The sequence below is a fragment of the Gossypium arboreum genome, chromosome 10 (genome assembly GCF_025698485.1).
Source record: "Gossypium arboreum isolate Shixiya-1 chromosome 10, ASM2569848v2, whole genome shotgun sequence".
Taxonomy (NCBI): domain Eukaryota; kingdom Viridiplantae; phylum Streptophyta; class Magnoliopsida; order Malvales; family Malvaceae; genus Gossypium; species Gossypium arboreum.
The window spans coordinates 102,860,182-102,879,141 of record NC_069079.1 but is presented as its reverse complement, the minus strand read 5'-3'; the positions used below and the strand labels follow the sequence as shown (position 1 = coordinate 102,879,141).

Sequence of the window (18,960 nt, the reverse complement as noted above, 5' to 3'; positions counted from 1 at the left end):
TTTTGCCTCTAAACTTTTACATAATTACAAATTAACCCCTAGGCTCGTAAAATGAAATGTGTTCATTTTCTTTGTTACCCAACCTAGTTGAACTTAGATCATACTTATATCAGCCCACATTTTCTTTCAAATCAGATTTTTAACCACCTATTTTACAACTTTTACAAAAAACGGTCATTTTTAGGTGTTTTCATGAAAAACCACTTAGTAAAAGATATTTATCATGCATCAAACTTTCATATTCCTCGATTAGACACAAAAATATATGCATGTCACACATGGGTAAGTTTTTGAACATGAACCCTAGCTCAAAATAATGGTAGAAATAGCTAGATCATGCTTCAAGGATCTCAAAAACATAAAGAACATTAAAAACGGGGCTAGGGTGTACTTACAATCGAGCTTGAAAGGATGAACAAAACCCTAGCTATGGCTCCTTGAGAATTTCGGCTAAGGAGGAGGAAGATGGACATAATTTTTGACTTATTTTTCCCTTTTTATTCTTTTATTAACCAAATAACAAAAATGCCTTTAAGGCATTTCTTTCAAATTTTCCCTATTCATGCCCATTTTTGTCCATAAAAATAAAAATTGGGAAAATTTCTATTTAAAGACGTCTAATTAACAGTCCATGGAAATTTCATGCTTAAAGCTTCTAGAACTAACATTTTGCAACTTTTGCAATTTAGTACTAAATGTCAAATTGGATACTTTATCCATAAAATTTCTTTATGCAATTTTCACATAAGCATGCAATTATATCATAAACCTCATAATAATGATAAATTAATTATTTCTACTTCAGATTTGTGGTCTTGAAACTACCATTTTGACTAGACCCTAATTCGGGATGTTACACGTCCGTGTGCTCTAGTCGTGTAACTCACAGTGGCCGTGTGATTTTTAACAAGTTCCTAATTTACAGCAGCACATGACTGTGTGGGCCAACCGTGTGGCACGCACACTCGTGTAGGGATACCGTGTGTCCCAAATCATACACGATTTGTCATTATTTTTACCAGTGAGATCATTTACAACCAAAACACTTAAACTCACACCTCTTCACAACAACTCTGAAGCACTGAATCGCAATTTTGACAACCTCTAACACAAAAATTTAACTAACTCTATACCCAAAACAAGTAATTTCATAGTGGTTAGTCCCTATAAACCCCTATAGGGTTTGATTAAAGTGGAAAATACCTTGTAACTAAGAACCCATACTTACCTTAAATACTTTTGATGGATTTCAATGGATTCCAAAAGCTATTGTTGATTTTTAGGATCCAGATTTGGATCTTCAATTGATGAAACACAAAGAAAGTAGTGAGGTTCGGTCACTGATAAACTGTAATTTATACATATTTTTATCCCATGCTTAGCCAATTTATGAATGGTTTCTTATTAAATTTGGTGAATTCGATGCTCCTAATCTTTTAATTTCATGTTTTATACTTAGGAGAGCATAAGAGAGTACAAAGAGTGAGAAACGGGCTGAAAATGGAGAAAATAGACCCACGTGAGAAATCAATACGGCTTGGACTTTCTCACACGGGTGTGTCACACGACCGTGTCCCTTTGGCAGGATTAAAGCACGACTTACATGGGTATACTACACGCCCGTGCCTGTTCAACAGCCTTGACCACTGGTTGGAGTAATTACACACGGGCGTGTCACACAGGCATGTCCCTGCAGAGCCCAAGTATAAACCTATTCGGAAAAGGCCAATTTTGAGGGCTCTTAGGCATTCTAAAGCCTATTTAAACACCTGAGGAGGCACTTAGAAGGGGGATGTAGAGTAGGAAGCAAGTTATTACTCAAGGTAAACCTATTGATCCATCTCAGAAGCCAGATTCATAATCAAGACTGAAGATCGCCCTTCAAGTTCCTTCAGGAGTTTTGGGTTTTCTTATGTTTTGCTATCTTTATGCTTTTGATATGTTTTCTTTCATAAGTATGAACTAAACCCCCTACATACCTAAGGGGAATGAAACCTAAGACAGATCTTGTTATGATTATCTAAATTATATGATAAATATTTGACTTGTTCTTAATTATGTGTTCTTAATTCTTGTTTTGATATTCCAGGATATTGATTCAAGTTAAGCTCTTATTCAGAGGAGGAATAGACCCTGTCTAAGAGTAAATTTGTCATAATTAAGCGGAGTTGATTGCACGCCTAGAGATAGGGTGATAAGATTTTGCCGGAGGTGAAACCTAATAAGGGAATCCATAGATTGAGTTAATGCAATTCTAGGGTGTTAATTAGAAAGAGATTTCAATTATTCAACCTAGGGTTAGACGTTATTAGTCTCGAAAGAGATAATAATATAACTTAAGAATTTCTACGGATCAAGTCAAATGAATAAATCGTCTGATTCAGAGCCAAATAACAAGTGAAGTCTAGGTGGATTTTTCCTTAGGTATTGTCTTAATCAATCGAATTTTCCCAAAAGTATTTTCCCAAATTTTCTTTCTGTGCATTCTTAGTTAATAATTAGTTTAGATAACCAAACCTCTTAATTTTTAGGCTAGATAATAAAAATGAAGTAAATACTAGTACTCGTAGTTCCTTTGGGTTTGACAATTCGGTCTTGCTGAGCTATACTACTATTCGATAGGTACACTTGCTTAATCGTGATAATAAGTTAGTCTCAAGAACGATTCATTCATAAATCTTTAAAACCTGTCATGAATATCATGTATCAAGTTTTTGGCACCGTTGCTGAGGAACTAGGATATTAGGAACACTCGATTTTTATTACTTTAGCCATTTTACTTTTATTGCAATTTAAATTTTTATTTTCTTTTCTAATTCTTCATTTATTTTTCTTCGACGTGTTTTTCTAGTTTATGACCGTAAGAAACCCCGCCGAACTGCTCTCGTTTGATGGTGAGCTCGATCGTTCAGTTTACAGAAACCGAAGAGAAATAAGGCGAAGCTTACGATACACAGAGGAAGAGCAAGAGGACGATACTTCAACCACAACCGAGGAGATAGCTGAAAACCAAGAAATTTCGCTACCTCCTGTGATTGCTGTTAATCAGAATCCTGCTTCGTGTACTATGTATGATTATGCTAAACCTTCTTTAACAGGAACTGAATCGAGTATAGTTAGACCTGCTATAGCTACAAATAATTTTGAACTGAAACCTAACACAATTCAAATGATATAGCAATTTGTTCAGTTTGATGGTTTGCAGGACGAGGATCCCAATGCTCACTTGGCAAATTTCTTAGAGTTTTGCGACACTTTTAAAATCAATGGCATTTCTGATGACGCCATTTGCCTTCGGTTGTTTCCCTTTTCATTGAAGAATAAGGCTAAACAGTGGTTGAACTCGTTGCCACGATGATCAATCACTACTTGGGAACAAATGACCAAAAAGTTTTTATTAAAATATTTATCGCTGGCTAAAATAGCCAAATTACCTAATGATATCTCTTCTTTTGTGCAGATGGGTTTAGAAACACTCTACGATACATGGGAGAGATACAAGGACCTCTTGAGAAAATGCCCTCACCTTGGGTCACCACTCTAGTTACAGGTTCAAACCTTTCATAACGGCCTAAATCCTTCGACTCGGCAGATGGTTGACGCAGCTGCTGGCAGAACCATCAATAATAAGACACCTGAAGATGCCTATGAATTTATAGAGGAGATGTCACTAAATAACTATTAGTGGCAAGTCATGAGGACAAAGCCAACAAAAATAGCAGGCGTTTATAATGTCGATTCGGTCACCATGCTCTCTAATTAGGTAGAACACTTGAATAAGAAAATTGATGGTTTTCTTAGTTCTTCACAGGTTCACCCAGTAATGCAGTGCAAAGCAAGTGGAGGTGGATCAAGCAGTTCAGAATATCCACCTTATGGCCACAACATGGAGAACGAGCAGTTAAATTACATGGGTAACAATCCTCGATCTCAAAACAATCCTTATAGCAATACTTACAATGCAGGTTCGAGGAACCACCCAAATTTTTCATGGGGAGGCCAAGGGAATCAGAAACCACCACCTCCAAGCTTCCAACAAGCACCCTACCAACAAGAGAAAAAGCCAAACCTTGAAGAGATGCTAACAATATTCATCTCAGTGTCAGAAACTCGTTTTCAGAATATCGAGACAGCACTTAAAAATCAACAAGCGTCAATCCAATGGCTCGAAACTCAGATAGGTCAGCTCTCTAAATTGATATCTGAATCTAACCTAAGGGAGCAACTCAATGCAATTGCCATTCAAGATGAGGAAGGGTTAGTTGCAAAACCAAGGCTAGAAACGGTGGTAAACAAAGCTAAGAATGAGTTAGGCCAAAATGACCCAAAGCCGATGAGTATAGAATATAAACCTCGTGTGCCATACCCTAATGTGATAAGAAAAGACTGATCAGAAGAACAATTTGGTAAATTCCTTAAACTTTTAAAAAAACTACATATTAACTTACCGTTTATTGAAGCTCTTTCGCAGATGCCAAACGTAATCAAGTTTTTAAAGGAGTTTTTAACAAATAAATGAAAGTTGGATGAGGCGACGCATGTAGAGTTGAATGCAGTTTGCTTAGCCATATTACAGAATAAGCTACCCAACAAATTAAAGGATCCAGGGAGTTTTACGATTCCTTGTTTAATTGGTAGTTTAGATTTTCATCATGCATTGGCTGACTTAGGGGCAAGCATTAATGTTATGCCTTATAAAATGTTTAAACAGCTAGGTCTTGGGAAACCCAAACAAACTAGGATGAGTATTCAATTGGCTAATAAAACCATTAGATTTCCTAGGGGTATCATTGAAGATGTTCTTGTTAAGATCAATAAATTTATATACCCAATAGACTTTGTTGTTCTAGACATGGAAGAGGATAGTAACGCACCTTTAATTTTAGGATGACCCTTTTTAGCGACTGCTAGAACCATTATTGATGTTGGTATAGGTGAACTCACACTCCGTGTGGGAGACGAAACATTCACCCTTCAAGCTCGTAATTCGAGTAACACATCAAAAATTAAAGGTGGTTGTTTAAATCATTCTACTAGTATTGATCATGTGGTGACACCCTCTATGCAGGAAACAGTTTCGAAGAATACATATTAGCCATGTTCAAACGACAAAAAAGGACCTATCTATGAAGAACGAAGGTTACAAATCGAGGAGCTAGATGAATGGCGGACATAGAAACCGAGAACGCCCGATAACTGAAACCGAGCTAGGACAAGCTCAATACCTCACCAAATCAACTTAAGGTTGGAGAGAAAGTACTACTAGATGCAGTAGATCCTCGCATTGCCACTCCTGAACCTAATGAAGAAATTCCTCTTACGGTACTCAGTATTTTCCCATATGGTACAGTTGAGGTAATTCATCCCAAATTCAACACATTTAAGGTAAACAATACCCGCCTTAAACCTTATGTTGATAAAGTTGATAGCAGGGATAAGGAGTGTAAACTCCTCGCACCACCTTGACCATACAGAAGGAGGTAAGTCGAGCTTAGACTATAAATAAGTGCTTCTCAAAAGGCAACCCGAGCTCTAACAGTGTTCATTTCTTTAAAATTTTAGTTTTCAACATCTAACATACTAACTGAATCATGGAACGCAGACTTTCAAAAGACACACGGCTAGGCACATGGGCATGCATTAGGCCTTGTGAAAACAGGGCAAGATTTTTTCCCCAAAACGAGATGCGATAAGTTGCCATGACCGTGCGACATGACCGTAAGCGAAACTGCCAAAACAACACGGGCGTGAGACACGCCCGTGCCTCGAAACCTTAGTTGAAACTGAGAATGTAACACGGGCGTGCGATACACCTGTGCCATCCACCCGTGGTCAACACTGTCAAAATGAACACGAGCGTGGACCTATGTATACGGGCATGGGAGAAGCGAATGAAGTAAGACACGGCCGTGTGCACCCACACGCCCAAAAAACACGAGATTGGTCCAAATGTCAGACGCGCCCAAATTCAAAATTCGTGAAACACATGGGCAAAAATTAGGCCATACGGGCGTGTCCCACGGCTGTGTTCTCCAAAATCTATATAAACCCATCACTATTCATCATCTCCCTCCCTAAAAAACCCTAACCCTAGCCGGTGCAACTTCACACGCGCTACCCCCCACGCTCGTGCGCTGCCTGCAACACCGATTCCGACACCTCAAGCTCTTTTTTTTTTTTGCGTTTGTTTACTCTTTTCTCTCTATTTTCTTTAAATATGTTGCTTATTTCATGATTCCTCTGCTATATTGAACTATTTTGAATTAATATTCATAGTTAGAATATTAAAATACTCATGCTTGTTTAATAATTTTTTTTATCATTTTAGTTACTACATTATGCTATACTCTTTCATTTTTCCTTGTTTCCATGAAATTTATACTTACCCACATGCATTCATTCATTATTTCCATAATCCTCTAACTTGATATATTTAGTGGTTTTAGTTTGTATCATCTCGTACGTAAATATCATAAAATATTCATATTTAGCCTTAATTTTCCATACTAGTCTTGGGGCATATTGGTTGAACTTAGATTTTTTAATGCAGGTACAATGTCGTCCTCACATGGTAAGAAGACCGCTGTTCCCGCCTTGAAGAAGAGGAAAGGAGTAGCGTCATCCTCGAGTCCTACCATGGAGATTAGACACCCGTTCCTCTAGGTTCTCTTGGGACCCCAGAAGGAATTATATCAGATATTATGGGCCCAACCCCTAGGTGTGAGCCACTGCATTAACTGGGCCGCACTCGAACAGATTCAATTGGCTGATGCAGTTCTAGGCCTCCTAAAGATTGACCCACAGGGGCTCTACTTTGAGATCATCGAGCCGACGTATCTCGAGTTTACATTGGAACTCTGCTCGACGTTCTATCTTCAGACTGTCATGACAAACTTCGATGATCCTAGAACGGTCCAGTTCCGCCTTGGTGGTCTAGTACGCCAGTTGAGCGTACCCGAGTTCGGGATTGCACTAGGGCTATACACGGAGGAATTCATGGATGATAATGAACTCAACACCTTCTACCACCACATCCACTACTCTCCCTCAAAATGCTAGAGGGACCTCGTCCCTACCTCAGCCACCTACGACCCTAGCCGCTCCAAAGCATCGACTCTCCCTCCATCCTTGAGGTATCTACAAGCCATCTTGGCTCACACTCTGACAGGGAGACGAGAGAGCACCAGCGTCGTCACCACCCATGATGCCTATTTCTTATGGAGTATGGCAAATGGGCACATCATTGACCTCGTCTACTTTATTGCCCTCACTATTTACCACCAGACGGAGCGGCATAGGAGAGGGGTCATCTCTATCGGGCCTTATGTGACTCGACTGGCTCGGCACTTCGGGCTCTTCAATACAGCAGCCCAATCATCCTCCCTCACTCTCATCGGCCAGATGTCCCCATAGGGTATCTCAAGCATGCTAAGTATGAGGATGATCGAGAAATGATGTGGCACCTACCCTCCTCAATACCTCCTCGTCCAGTCCACCAAGTAGAAGGATCTAGAGGACATTACTGATGATGTCCCTCTACGTCATGAGGACCCACCGTCTCAGCCACTACCCCTTCTCGTCCAGTTCATGCGGCGGCTTCATACGCTGACATCTCTGAGCGTCTTACTCGATTCGAACAGCAGTGTTTTCAGAGCTTTTATAACATTGATTCTACTCTACAACAGATTTGTCAGCACTTTCACATCTCATCGCCACCTCCACCTTGCGAACCATCTAGCGATGAAGATGTTTAAAAACTTTTATTTATTATTTTATGTTGTTACTTTTATTCTATTTTAAGACTACTTTTTATTTTTCTTTAAGCTTATTTTTATTAGGTTTTATAATTATTATTTTACAATTTTTAATTTCGGCTATTTCATTACGAGTAATTATTCTTTTTTATATATTTCCTAAAAAGTTCCTAATTCTATCACAGTTATAAAGAGCTCCAAAACTCACTATTACTTAGGAACTTGGAACTCCATTGGGAAAGGTTCTCTACGACTGCCATACCCTGCTCGACCACAACCATAGCCAACATGAGATATAATATTCTTTTGGCACAGCATTTGTGGAACCCAACCTCTACCACCACCGGAGTATCCTCCTCCACCCTCATCATTGCTTTGGCCGTTTATTCTCCATGACTCCAATTCAAGGAGTTCATTCATCGTTCAGGAAGTTTCACTTCTCTCCCTATCTTATGATTAAAATCTATCTTTGTCAATATATCTTTCTTTGTACATTGAGGGCAATGTACATCTTAAGTGTGGGGGGTCTTTTATATCATCATTAGAAATCCCTGAATTTTGTCTTATTCTCACGTGAATCACTCATATCACTATTAGAATGAATTTTGATTAATTTATGATTTTTATTGATATGTCTTGAATTAAAACATAAGTATTTATGCATTGATTGTTTAAACTTTAAGACATTAGGGAATCAAGCATGATAAGTTGATTTTTGAAGAATTAAAATCTTTTAGGTTGTTTTCCTAAGTTTAGGTTTTATCTTAAGTTGAAATTCACAAGTTTGAACATCAAAAAGCCATAATTTTTGTGAGATCTTAAGCTTTAGAGCATATTTTATTCCTTTCATGCTCACTTTCATCATGAGTGCGTCAATTTTGATTTGTTATTCTAGAACTTGCTTGATTATGCATGTCAAGACCACACCATTTGATTTGATATGTCAAGATGATAAAGGCACTTAGGTTTAACCCACTCACTCCATAAAAGCCTACCTCCATAATTAACCCTTAGTGAACCCCTTTTGAGCCTAACAAATCCATTAATTGATTTACCCTCAATATTAACCTATAACCCATTATTGTTGAAATCCCCTAATTTGATCTCTATTTTTGTCGAGGTTTGATTTGAAAAAATTTCTTAGTTATGTTTTGTTCTTCTAAATTTTTGACTTGTTCTTAAAAAAAATACTTACATACATATTAGTAGTAATTCGTCATTTTTGAGCCTGAGTGTTAATTCCATATTCTGAGAAGAAGCTCACTTGTATTCAACTGATGACTAGTTATTTTTCTAGCTAGGTAATTTTTCAATTCAATCTCAATTCTAACATATTCTTTCAGCTTGTGATTATACCTCTAACCAAAGCCACGTTACAACCCTCTAAAAGACCTTTTTGATTGATGTATCAGCTCAATATATAGTGGTGGAGATTTGATTTTCAAGCAAGCCTATGGTAATAACTTTTCATATTGACTAATGAGTGCTTTTATTGATGTCCTTAAACACCTTGTGTGATTTGAGTGAATCTTTAGTGAGGATGTTAAACTCTGTGATATTTTGATCAAAGGTAATCACTTAGATGAGGGGAGACACCTATGTTTTCTTGATAAAATGCTCAACTTGGAATGTTTGAAACTTTGATGTATTTTTAGTTGAATTTTTAATGTATGAGTACTTATGGATTATTTTGAGATATTATTGATAGGGATTAAAAATTGAGAAGAATTTATTTTGATTATGAGTTGAGGATTTTTGCTTGAGGACAAGCAAATGCTTAAGTGTGGGGGTATTTGATAAATCGTAATTTATACATATTTTTATCCTATGCTTAGCCTATTTATGAATGGTTTCTCCTTAGATTTGGTGAATTCGATGTTCTTAATCCTTTAATTTCATGTTTTATACTTAGGAGAGCATAGGAGAGTAAAAAGAGTGAGAAATGGGCAGAAAACGGAGAAAATGGACGTACGTGAGAAATCAACACGGCCTGGACTTTCTCACATGGGCGTGTCACACGGCCGTGTCCCTTTGGCAGGATTGAAGCACGACTTACACGGATATACTACACACCCGTGCCTGTTCAACAGCCTTGACCACGGGCTATAGTAATCGCACACGAGCGTGTCACACAGGCGTGTCACATGGGCGTGTCACACGGGCGTGTCCCTGCCGAACCCAAGTATAACCCTATTCGAAAAAGGCCAATTTTGGGGGCTCTTAGGTATTCTAAAGGCTATTTAAACACCTGAGGTGGCACTTAGAAGGGAGACGCAGAGTAGGAAGCAAGGAATTACTCAAGGAAAGTAGATTGATCCATCTCAGAAGCCAGATTCATCATCAAGACTGAAGATCTCCCTTCAAGTTCCTTCAATAGTTTTGGGTTTTCTTATGTTTTGTTATCTTTATGCTTTTGAGATGTTTTCTTTCATAAGTATGAACTAAACCCTCTACATACCTAAGGGGAATGAAACCTCAGACGGATCTTGTTATTATTATCTGAATTGTATGATAAATATTTGACTTGTTCTTAATTATGTGTTCTTAATTCTTGTTTTGATATTCCAGGATATTGATTCAAGTTAAGCTCTTATTCATAGGAGGAATAGACCTTGTTTAAGAGTAAATTTGTCATAATTAAGCGGAGTTGATTGTACGCCTAGAGATAAGGTGATAAGATTTTGCCGGATTAGGGTGAAACCTAATAAGGGAATCTATAGATCGAGTTAATGCAATTCTAGGGTGTTAATTAGAAAGAGATTTCAATTATTCAACCTAGGGTTAGACGTTATTAGTCTCGAGAGAGTTAATAATATAACTTAAGGATTTTAACGGATCAAGTCAAATGAATAAATCGTCTGATTCAGAGTCAAATAACAAGTGAAGTCTAGGTGGATTTTTCCTTAGGTATTGTCTTAATCAATCGAATTTTCCCAAAAGTATTTTCCCAAATTTTCTTTTTGTGCATTCTTAGTTAATAATTAGTTTAGACAACCAAACCTCTTAATTTTTAGGCTAGATAATAAAAAGGAAGTAAATACTAGTACTCGTAGTTCCTTTGGGTTCGACAATCCGGTCTTGCTGAACTATACTACTGTTCGATAGGTACACTTGCCTTAATCGTGATAATAAGTTAGTCTCAAGAGCGATTCATTCATAAATCTTTAAAACCTGTCACGAATATCATGCATCAGTCACAACATTAATTAATATAAAAAACGATGAAGATTTGACAATATAAGCACTTACTCTACTCTATTAAATTCGTGATGTCGAAAACAATGAGCAAAGGTAAGAAAAATAATAAATGGCGGCACAAGAGAGGGAAAATTTAAAGTTTAGGAGGTAAAAATAGTGAAAAAAGAGGATAAATTAGAAAAAAAATGGGAGGAAGAAAGAAAAACAATAAGTGATTGACAAAAAGAAAATAAAAATGTTATTTATACCTAGGTTAATTAGTATAGGCGACACCTTGGTTTTATAAACAAAAATTTGGCAAAAAAGTAAAATTAACTGATGAGGGGAATCAGACTTAGGACCAATGGAAATGCTAAGGTTTTACCACTGAACCAACAAACTCAATCTTGTCATATTACTACAATTTAATCAACAAGAAATTTGACAACTCTTCTTCTTTTAAAAGAAATTTCGACCTCGAAACTTACCTAATACGAACAGATTAGAATACTGCTAATGGATCAAGTCCTCTAGCTCCCAAGTGGCTTCCTCGGTGCCATGGTTTCGCCAAAGAACTTTAACCTGTGGAATCTGTTTTCATCTAAGAATCTTTACTTCTCTGTCCAAAATCTGCATTGGCTCTCCTCAAAGGACATATCCAATCTAACCTCAATCTCCTCAATCGGGATAATGAAAGAAGGGTCTGATCGATACCATCTTGACATTGACACATGAAACACATCATGAATGTGATCTAATTCTGGTGACAACTCAAGCTAATAGGCCGGCAGTCCAATTCCCTTAAGTATCCAATACGGTCTAATAATCCTAGGGCTCAACTTGCTTTTTCTCCCAAACCTTAATACTTTTTTCCATGGAGATACCTTTAGGAAAACCTGATCGCTGACACTAAACTCAATTTCTTTTTACCGAATAGCTTTCAGTCTATCCTAAATCAGTCTGATAGTACCCTCAGTCTCTTGAACTAATTCTAGAACCAAAACCTTCCTCCAGCCCAACTCAGTCCAGCATAAAAGAGTAAGACACTTATGACCATGCAAAGCCTCGTAAGGTGCCATCTATATACTAGATTGAAAACTATTATTGTATGCGAATTCAACTAATGATAGATGCTCTGCCCAAGTACCCCGAAACTCGATCACACAACCCCTTAACATATCCTCAAAAATCTGGATAATTCGCACGAATTAACCATCTGTTTGTGGATGGAATTTCATTCTGAAATCCAACCTAGTTCCTAATACCTCATAAAGCTTCTTTTAGAATCGAGATGTGAAACGCAAATCTCGATTTGAAATAATCGACATAGGACCTCATGCAATCTTACTATTTTGAAAATATAAAGCTTACCTAGTTTCTGTAGGGAATAATTAGTGTGAACGGGTAGAAAGTGAGCCGACTTGGTTAATCTATCAACAATAACCCATACCGAGTCCTTCTTAGTAGGTGTCAAGGGCAACCCACTAACAAAGTCCATAGTGACTCTCTTCTATTTCCATTACAAAATTCTAATTTGTTGCAACAGCTCCTAAGGAAACTGATGCTCAGCCTTTACTTGCTAGCAAGTCAAGCACTTAGAAACAAAACCAGTTACCTCTTGTTTTAGTCTAGGCCACCAATACAACTCCTTCAAGTCTTGGTATATTTTATTACCCTAGGATGCATAGCGCAAAGGCTACTATGCACTTCTCGTAGGATGGACTGTTTCAAATCCAAATCATTAGGCACATAGTACCCACCTCTGAAACACAGGATACCCTCAGAATTCAACCCGGAATCTTCAGTCTCACCTTTTTTAATCTGTTTAAACCGAGGCATCAAATTTTCATCCAAAGGTTGCTTAAGTTTAATATCACTAACCCAATTAGGCTTAACTTGCGACTCAACCAAAACTCTACCATCCTTATACAGACTCAATCTTGCAAACATAGTCTTAAGCTCAATCATCAATCTTCTACTTAGAGCATCGACCACAACATTGGCTTTACCAGGATGATATTCAATAGTGCAGTCATAATCTTTCAACAACTCAATCCATCTCTGCTGTCTCAAGTTTAACTCCTTTTAGGTGAGGAGATATTTGAGACTCCTATGATCCATATAGATAGAACACTTCTCACCATAAAGGTAATGCCTCCAAATTTTCAAAGTGAACACTACAGCCGCCAACTCCAAATTATAAGTCGGATAATTGCTCTGATGTGGCTTAAGTTACCTTGAAGCATGATCTACCACCTTACCCTCTTGCATCAACACACAATCTAGACCAATATGGGATGCATCACTATACACAATGTAGTCCTTCTAGATTCCGACTGAATCAAAACTGGAGCTTGAGTCAACTCGGATTTCAGCTTCTCAAAGCTAGCTTGCTGCTCATTTGACCACTTAAAAGGTGTATTCTTCCTCAATATCTTAGTCAATGGAGCATCTATCAAAGAGAAACACTTAACAAATCTCCGATAATACCCTACCAAACCTAGGAAGCTTTGAATCTTTGAAACATTCTTATGCTTCTTCCATTCCAGAATCGCCTCAATCTTTTTTGGATTCACATGGATACCCTTACCAGATATCATATACCCAAAAAATTCACATCTTTTAGCCAAAATTCGCACTTACCCAGCTTGGCAAAGAGTTTCTTTTCAAGGAGAATTTACAGAACCACCCTTAAATGCTTATCATGCTCAGACTCAGTCTTAGAATAAACCAAAATGTCATTAATGAACACCATGAAAAATTGATAGAAGAATGGCTGAAACACTCGATTCATTAAACCCATAAACACCGCCGGAGCATTTGTAAGATCGAAAGGCATAACCAGGAACTTGTAATGGTCGTACCAAGTCTTGAATGTAGTATTGGGCACATTGGGTTCCTTCACTTTCAACTGATAGTACCCAGATCTCAAGTTGATCTTAAAATTAATGTTATATTCAAATACATATAAACAAAATAAAAAAATTAAATTATTTACTATTATTTAGAATGTTATAATGAAAAAGTTGATTAAATATAAAAATAAAAATACATAAAAATAAATATTAATATTAAATTTAAATTTAAATATTTAACATGTATTTATATAAAATTGTTAAAAATCCAAATATAATTATCACTAATAAATAATTTTTAAAATAAAATTTACATGTATTTATCTTAATGGCAAAATTAAGTTCTTATGAAATTAATATCCAAGTTTGAGTCGACTTGTATATAACATTATTATTGTCTTCTATTCAATAAACCAAACGTCTTTATATCTATTATATCTTTATTTCATTTGAATGAACCAAACAAAAGTAATATGCAAAATTTTCTACGCAAGGCCTTGTACAAATTGCTGCTCTATTTTTATTTTCTATTATAAAAAAAGAAAAAAAAGAAAAAAAAATTATTCTCCCAAATTTGTTTGACACCTTTCATTTGCCCCGACAATATGTATATATAATATCCTTTAGGATTATGCATAACTTTCACATGCTTTGTTCTTTAATCATGTTAATTATTCCACAAATATTTTCATGAGGTTGGTTATGGGCTCTTGGAACTATTTTTTTATTCTTTGACATCTTTTTTAGAATATTGCAAAATCTAATAGAAATGATGTTTGATTCTTAGTGATTGATATATGGTACGGATACCATGATTTTAAAGTGGCTATAATTTAACTATATTTTTCCATAGATTGCATTTGTTGGCTTTTAGAGGTCAGTTCTGGTGATACAAATGGATAAAAACTTTGGGGAATCAAGCTATCCTTCAGTATATAAAAAAGGATATATGATTGGACTTTCTCTTTGATTTGCTGCTTGTTGGGTTTGTTTGAGCCATGCATTTTTGGCAACTCCAACATGCAGTTAAAAGTAAAATGTTTAAATAAGTTATGAGAACAAAGATTTTAAAAGCTGGCTACGCTTGAAATTAGTAAATTTATTTAAATTGGGCTGCGCTTGAATGGCCTAAGGTTTGCAAATACAAGATGAACTATTGGATGGCGGAGTTCATGCTTTAGAAGCTCTCCCATACTTAAGCCAGCAAAGGTAAAGAAAAAGATAAGAGCCAAAAGAGAAATATCATAGTGATATAGTGGTAGAAGGAATCCTTAAAAGACAATTATACCCTTTCTTTTATAATTGCGCTTGTCCTTCATTCTTTAAGCTTCTCGTGAGCTGTTCTTTTGCATGAGAGTGCGTGATCATTTTTTGACAGGTTGGGACATCCTAAACCTGACAAGGTCTTGTTCAAGGACTCCAAATCATTGTTAATGTAACTCGTAACTTTTATATAATACTCCAAAAACATAATTAGCACATTACAAAAAGATAACATACGAAGACTCGTCAATTAGTAAGATCATATAAAGCAGTACTCTATACATTGTACCGTTAAATAGACCTGAAATCTATATTCTCATGACTACATATATTATATTATAATCACATCTTTATTAGTGCCTTAGCATGCATGTTAGTGGTTAATTTAATTTTGAGATTAAACCCAAAGGGCTCCCACTTGTCTAAGCATTGGGATTAAGGACCGATTAAGATGAAGACTCATGATCTTGTTAGCTCCACCAACAAGTTCACCACCAATGAAGACAGCCGGAACGGAAGGATTACAACCGAGCCTTAGGAGTGTCTGTTCGATTTCGCATCCTCCAGGGATCTCATCGAGCTCGTGAACTGCAGGGTAAACCCCGAGGTCGTAGAAAAGGGTTTTGATGGTGTGGGACATGCAACACGAACTCTTGCTGAAGATTACCACCGACTTCTCAGATGCCAGCTTTGTCACTCTCTCCATTTGATAATGTGGAAAATAATGCCAAAAGATAGCTAGGAAGAGTAGAAGAAATGATAGCTAGGGTTACTATATATGAGGTTGTTTGTTGAGGTTGTGATGTGCATTGAATGCTCAAGGGGCACTGGTTTTATATAGGGTTTTGTGAGGAACGTGGCGTTTGGTCGGAAAGAAAAAAGTTCGTTTTTGATGGAAAATGAAAGGGCAGAAAGAAAAATGAAAGAATTGTTCGATTATATCATAAATGAAAGTGATCACAAGCTTTCACCATTGCAATGGGAAAAATGAAAGAGCACCATCACGAATCTTTCTTTATATACGGAATACGTCTCCTTTGTACGGTGAAACGTTATTCTCTTTGTAGCAACACATTAATATTTTGGATTACCATCTCATATTAAATTGTAGGTGAAAGTATCATGAAAGTTTATGTACTAAAAGTTAGATTACGTTTTACCTATTTTATTTAAGAAATGGGTAAATTAATCATTATACATTAGAGTAAAGAGCAAATCGGTCATTTTTGTTAAAACTTTCATCCATTTGTATTGTTAAAAACTAGCGTAGCAGACAAAATAATTAACGACTAACATGTGGTGTATCACATGTACCTCATGTCATATTGATGTATAAGGACCAGTTGTTAATATTAAAAACAGATGGAATTTTTAATAGAATGATCCGTTTGCTCTTTAATCTAATATACATGGTCTAATTTATTTATTTTTTGAATAAATAAGCCAAAATGCAATTTGACATTTAGTACATGATCTTTTATAATAGTTTTACCTCCAATTGTGTCCTCATATTTTAATTCCTCATAAATCTTTAAAATTCAGTATATAAATTTGGATCAAACAACTCAAAGAATTTTACAATTTTTTTAGGGGCGTTATTTGTATTAGAAAATCCATAAATTTACTGGAAGTGTTGATGGGAAAACTTGAAGTAAATCACTAAGGTTTACACTTTAAAATCTATACTATATATTGCTTTAATGTACATATGTTAAGGTTAATTTGAATTTAATTGTAGCTTTTCCTATCATGGAGGCATCTAATGAGTTAGAAAAAGCAGTTGGATTTATATCCAACTGGGATCTTTTAATTTCTTTTGTTGTTTGTCTGCTTGTTGCTACAGCTACAATGGCATTGATTCCACAGTAAGCAATTGAAAATCAAGGCTGAAGTAATAAAATATTTAATAGATAAAATGTAACTTTATTATTTTTGAAGAGATTAAGTAGAATATTTTTGATATATGAGGAGGTTAAAGTAAAATTTTCCTATATATTAAATTTTAATTTATTATTTTTAAAGAGATTGAACTAAAATATATATGTAGAAACTTCCTTTGTGTGAAAGGGATTTTTGAGTCTCTATCAACACTTTCATTAGCACGCAGTTTTCTTTTCTTTTTTCTTTTTCAATAAAAGCGGCCGTACATAGGAAATGAAGGAAACATAGATAGATGCCCTAATTAAGGTCATGAGGTCCCAAACAACATCCATTCTATGCATATATATATATATAAATCTATTTTTATTTTTCATATAAAATAAAAACAATATTTTAAAATAAATAAAATAAAATTTCAATTTTAATTAAAATTCATCTGCTCCCATCATTTCTTTCTAAATATTCATAAAAACATATTAATTTAATTTCTGGAATACTCGAGATTACATAATATATTCTCAATATAGAAAATCCCATCATCGTCGTCAAAAGAATTGGAAAGTTTCTTCACTTTATTTTCCTTTGGAATCTTGTTTGTTTATATTATAATGTAAAGTAAACGTATTTTATACAAATATATACTGTTTATGATAAGTAATTTTCATGTCAAGGTAATGTTCTTCCTGGAGGTACACATGACCTAAAAAGGATATATAGATAATATATAATATACAAACTTTAAATATAAAGGAACAGTTGTCTCATAATATATAGCGACCCAATTGGAAGGCCAAGAGCCATAATTTTTGGGTCATTTCTTTGTCTAAGACGTCTTCTGTTAACTAGTGATAAACGATATGTGTTGCTTAAGTTTTTGTTGAGATCATAATTATCTATTGATGATATTTTAACCCTCGTTTAAACAACTACTTGAGCTGCTACTGTTTATTCACTCTCATTTTTAAATAGATATCCATACAAATCTTTGCATAGCAGTCTGGACATGACTTTAGGATAATTCAAGTATAGTTAAGTGTTGACATTTTTTACTTTGATCTCCATGTTTATGTTCACCAAAAGCAAATGATTCTCTGAATATGGTTGATTGTAAAAACTTGAAGATCCGCAATGCTTTATCGAATAAAGCCTATCCTTATTTTTATCATTTAAGCCTTTATCTTATGGATTAAATTGATAAATTTATTTGGCTTTTAAGGCTTTATCTTGTGATAATTATTGGAGGTCATTATCTTAGACGAATTTATCTATACAAAATCTGCTAAGAGAAGCTACCATATTGCGTCTATAAATAGGCAACTTATTCGCATATAAATATACATCTATTGGAGAGTGTTTTGTGTTGATTATACGAGTATTTTTAGTATTATTTTTTTTATAATTTACACTTGTTTTATAGACATTGTTTAAGAGAGTTTTTTTTTTTGAACAAAGTGGGCTCAAAAGCCACAACCTCAATATTAACAAGCATCAGCGAGTACAACAAGCCTATGAATATTGCTCGGATACTCCATATTAAAAGAAAAGGTACAACGTTTGTCAATAGTAAGTTTACCAAGGCCATCGACCACCCTATTACTCGAGCGAGTGACCACTCAATCTCAAACTCGATGGAAGAATCCAATAAATTGAAAATATTCTTCAATCGAAATTCGAAAATCGAGATATCCTCCCTAGGAAATTTAAACCGGTTAACCAACCCTGCACAGTCGGTCTCGAAAAAGGCCCTTGCAACATTATTGTCACACGCCCAAACTATACCTTCTCTCAAGGCTTCTGCCTCAACCCACTAAACATCATTTTATAATCCAAGTAAACCACATGACCACCTAAAACAAAACCGTCACTGTCACGCGCAATAATCCCAATGCCAACCATTGTATCATGAATCGTTGCATCTACCTTTATATTAATGATATCAATCGGGAGCTTAACCCACCGATGGGATCTAGGAGGTCTAAGGTTCAACGCAACATGCGATAGATCAAAATTCCTAAAATCATCCCCCCAAA

At 35.7% G+C, this 18,960-nt stretch overlaps 1 protein-coding gene and 1 non-coding gene across 2 annotated transcripts; both read right to left on the bottom strand.

Annotated features, from left to right (window-relative positions):
- Positions 1-3,431: 3,431 nt before the first annotated feature.
- On the bottom strand, positions 3,432-3,534 carry LOC128282759 (small nucleolar RNA R71). The gene has a single exon (XR_008273113.1). It is a non-coding gene; the product is annotated as a small nucleolar RNA R71 (small nucleolar RNA).
- Positions 3,535-15,213: 11,679 nt separating this feature from the next.
- Positions 15,214-15,954, bottom strand: LOC108488070 (monothiol glutaredoxin-S7-like). Its single transcript, XM_017792386.2, has one exon. The coding sequence runs from the start codon at positions 15,753-15,755 to the stop codon at positions 15,447-15,449; it is 309 nt and encodes a 102-aa protein (XP_017647875.1). The 5' UTR covers positions 15,756-15,954; the 3' UTR covers positions 15,214-15,446.
- Positions 15,955-18,960: the final 3,006 nt, after the last annotated feature.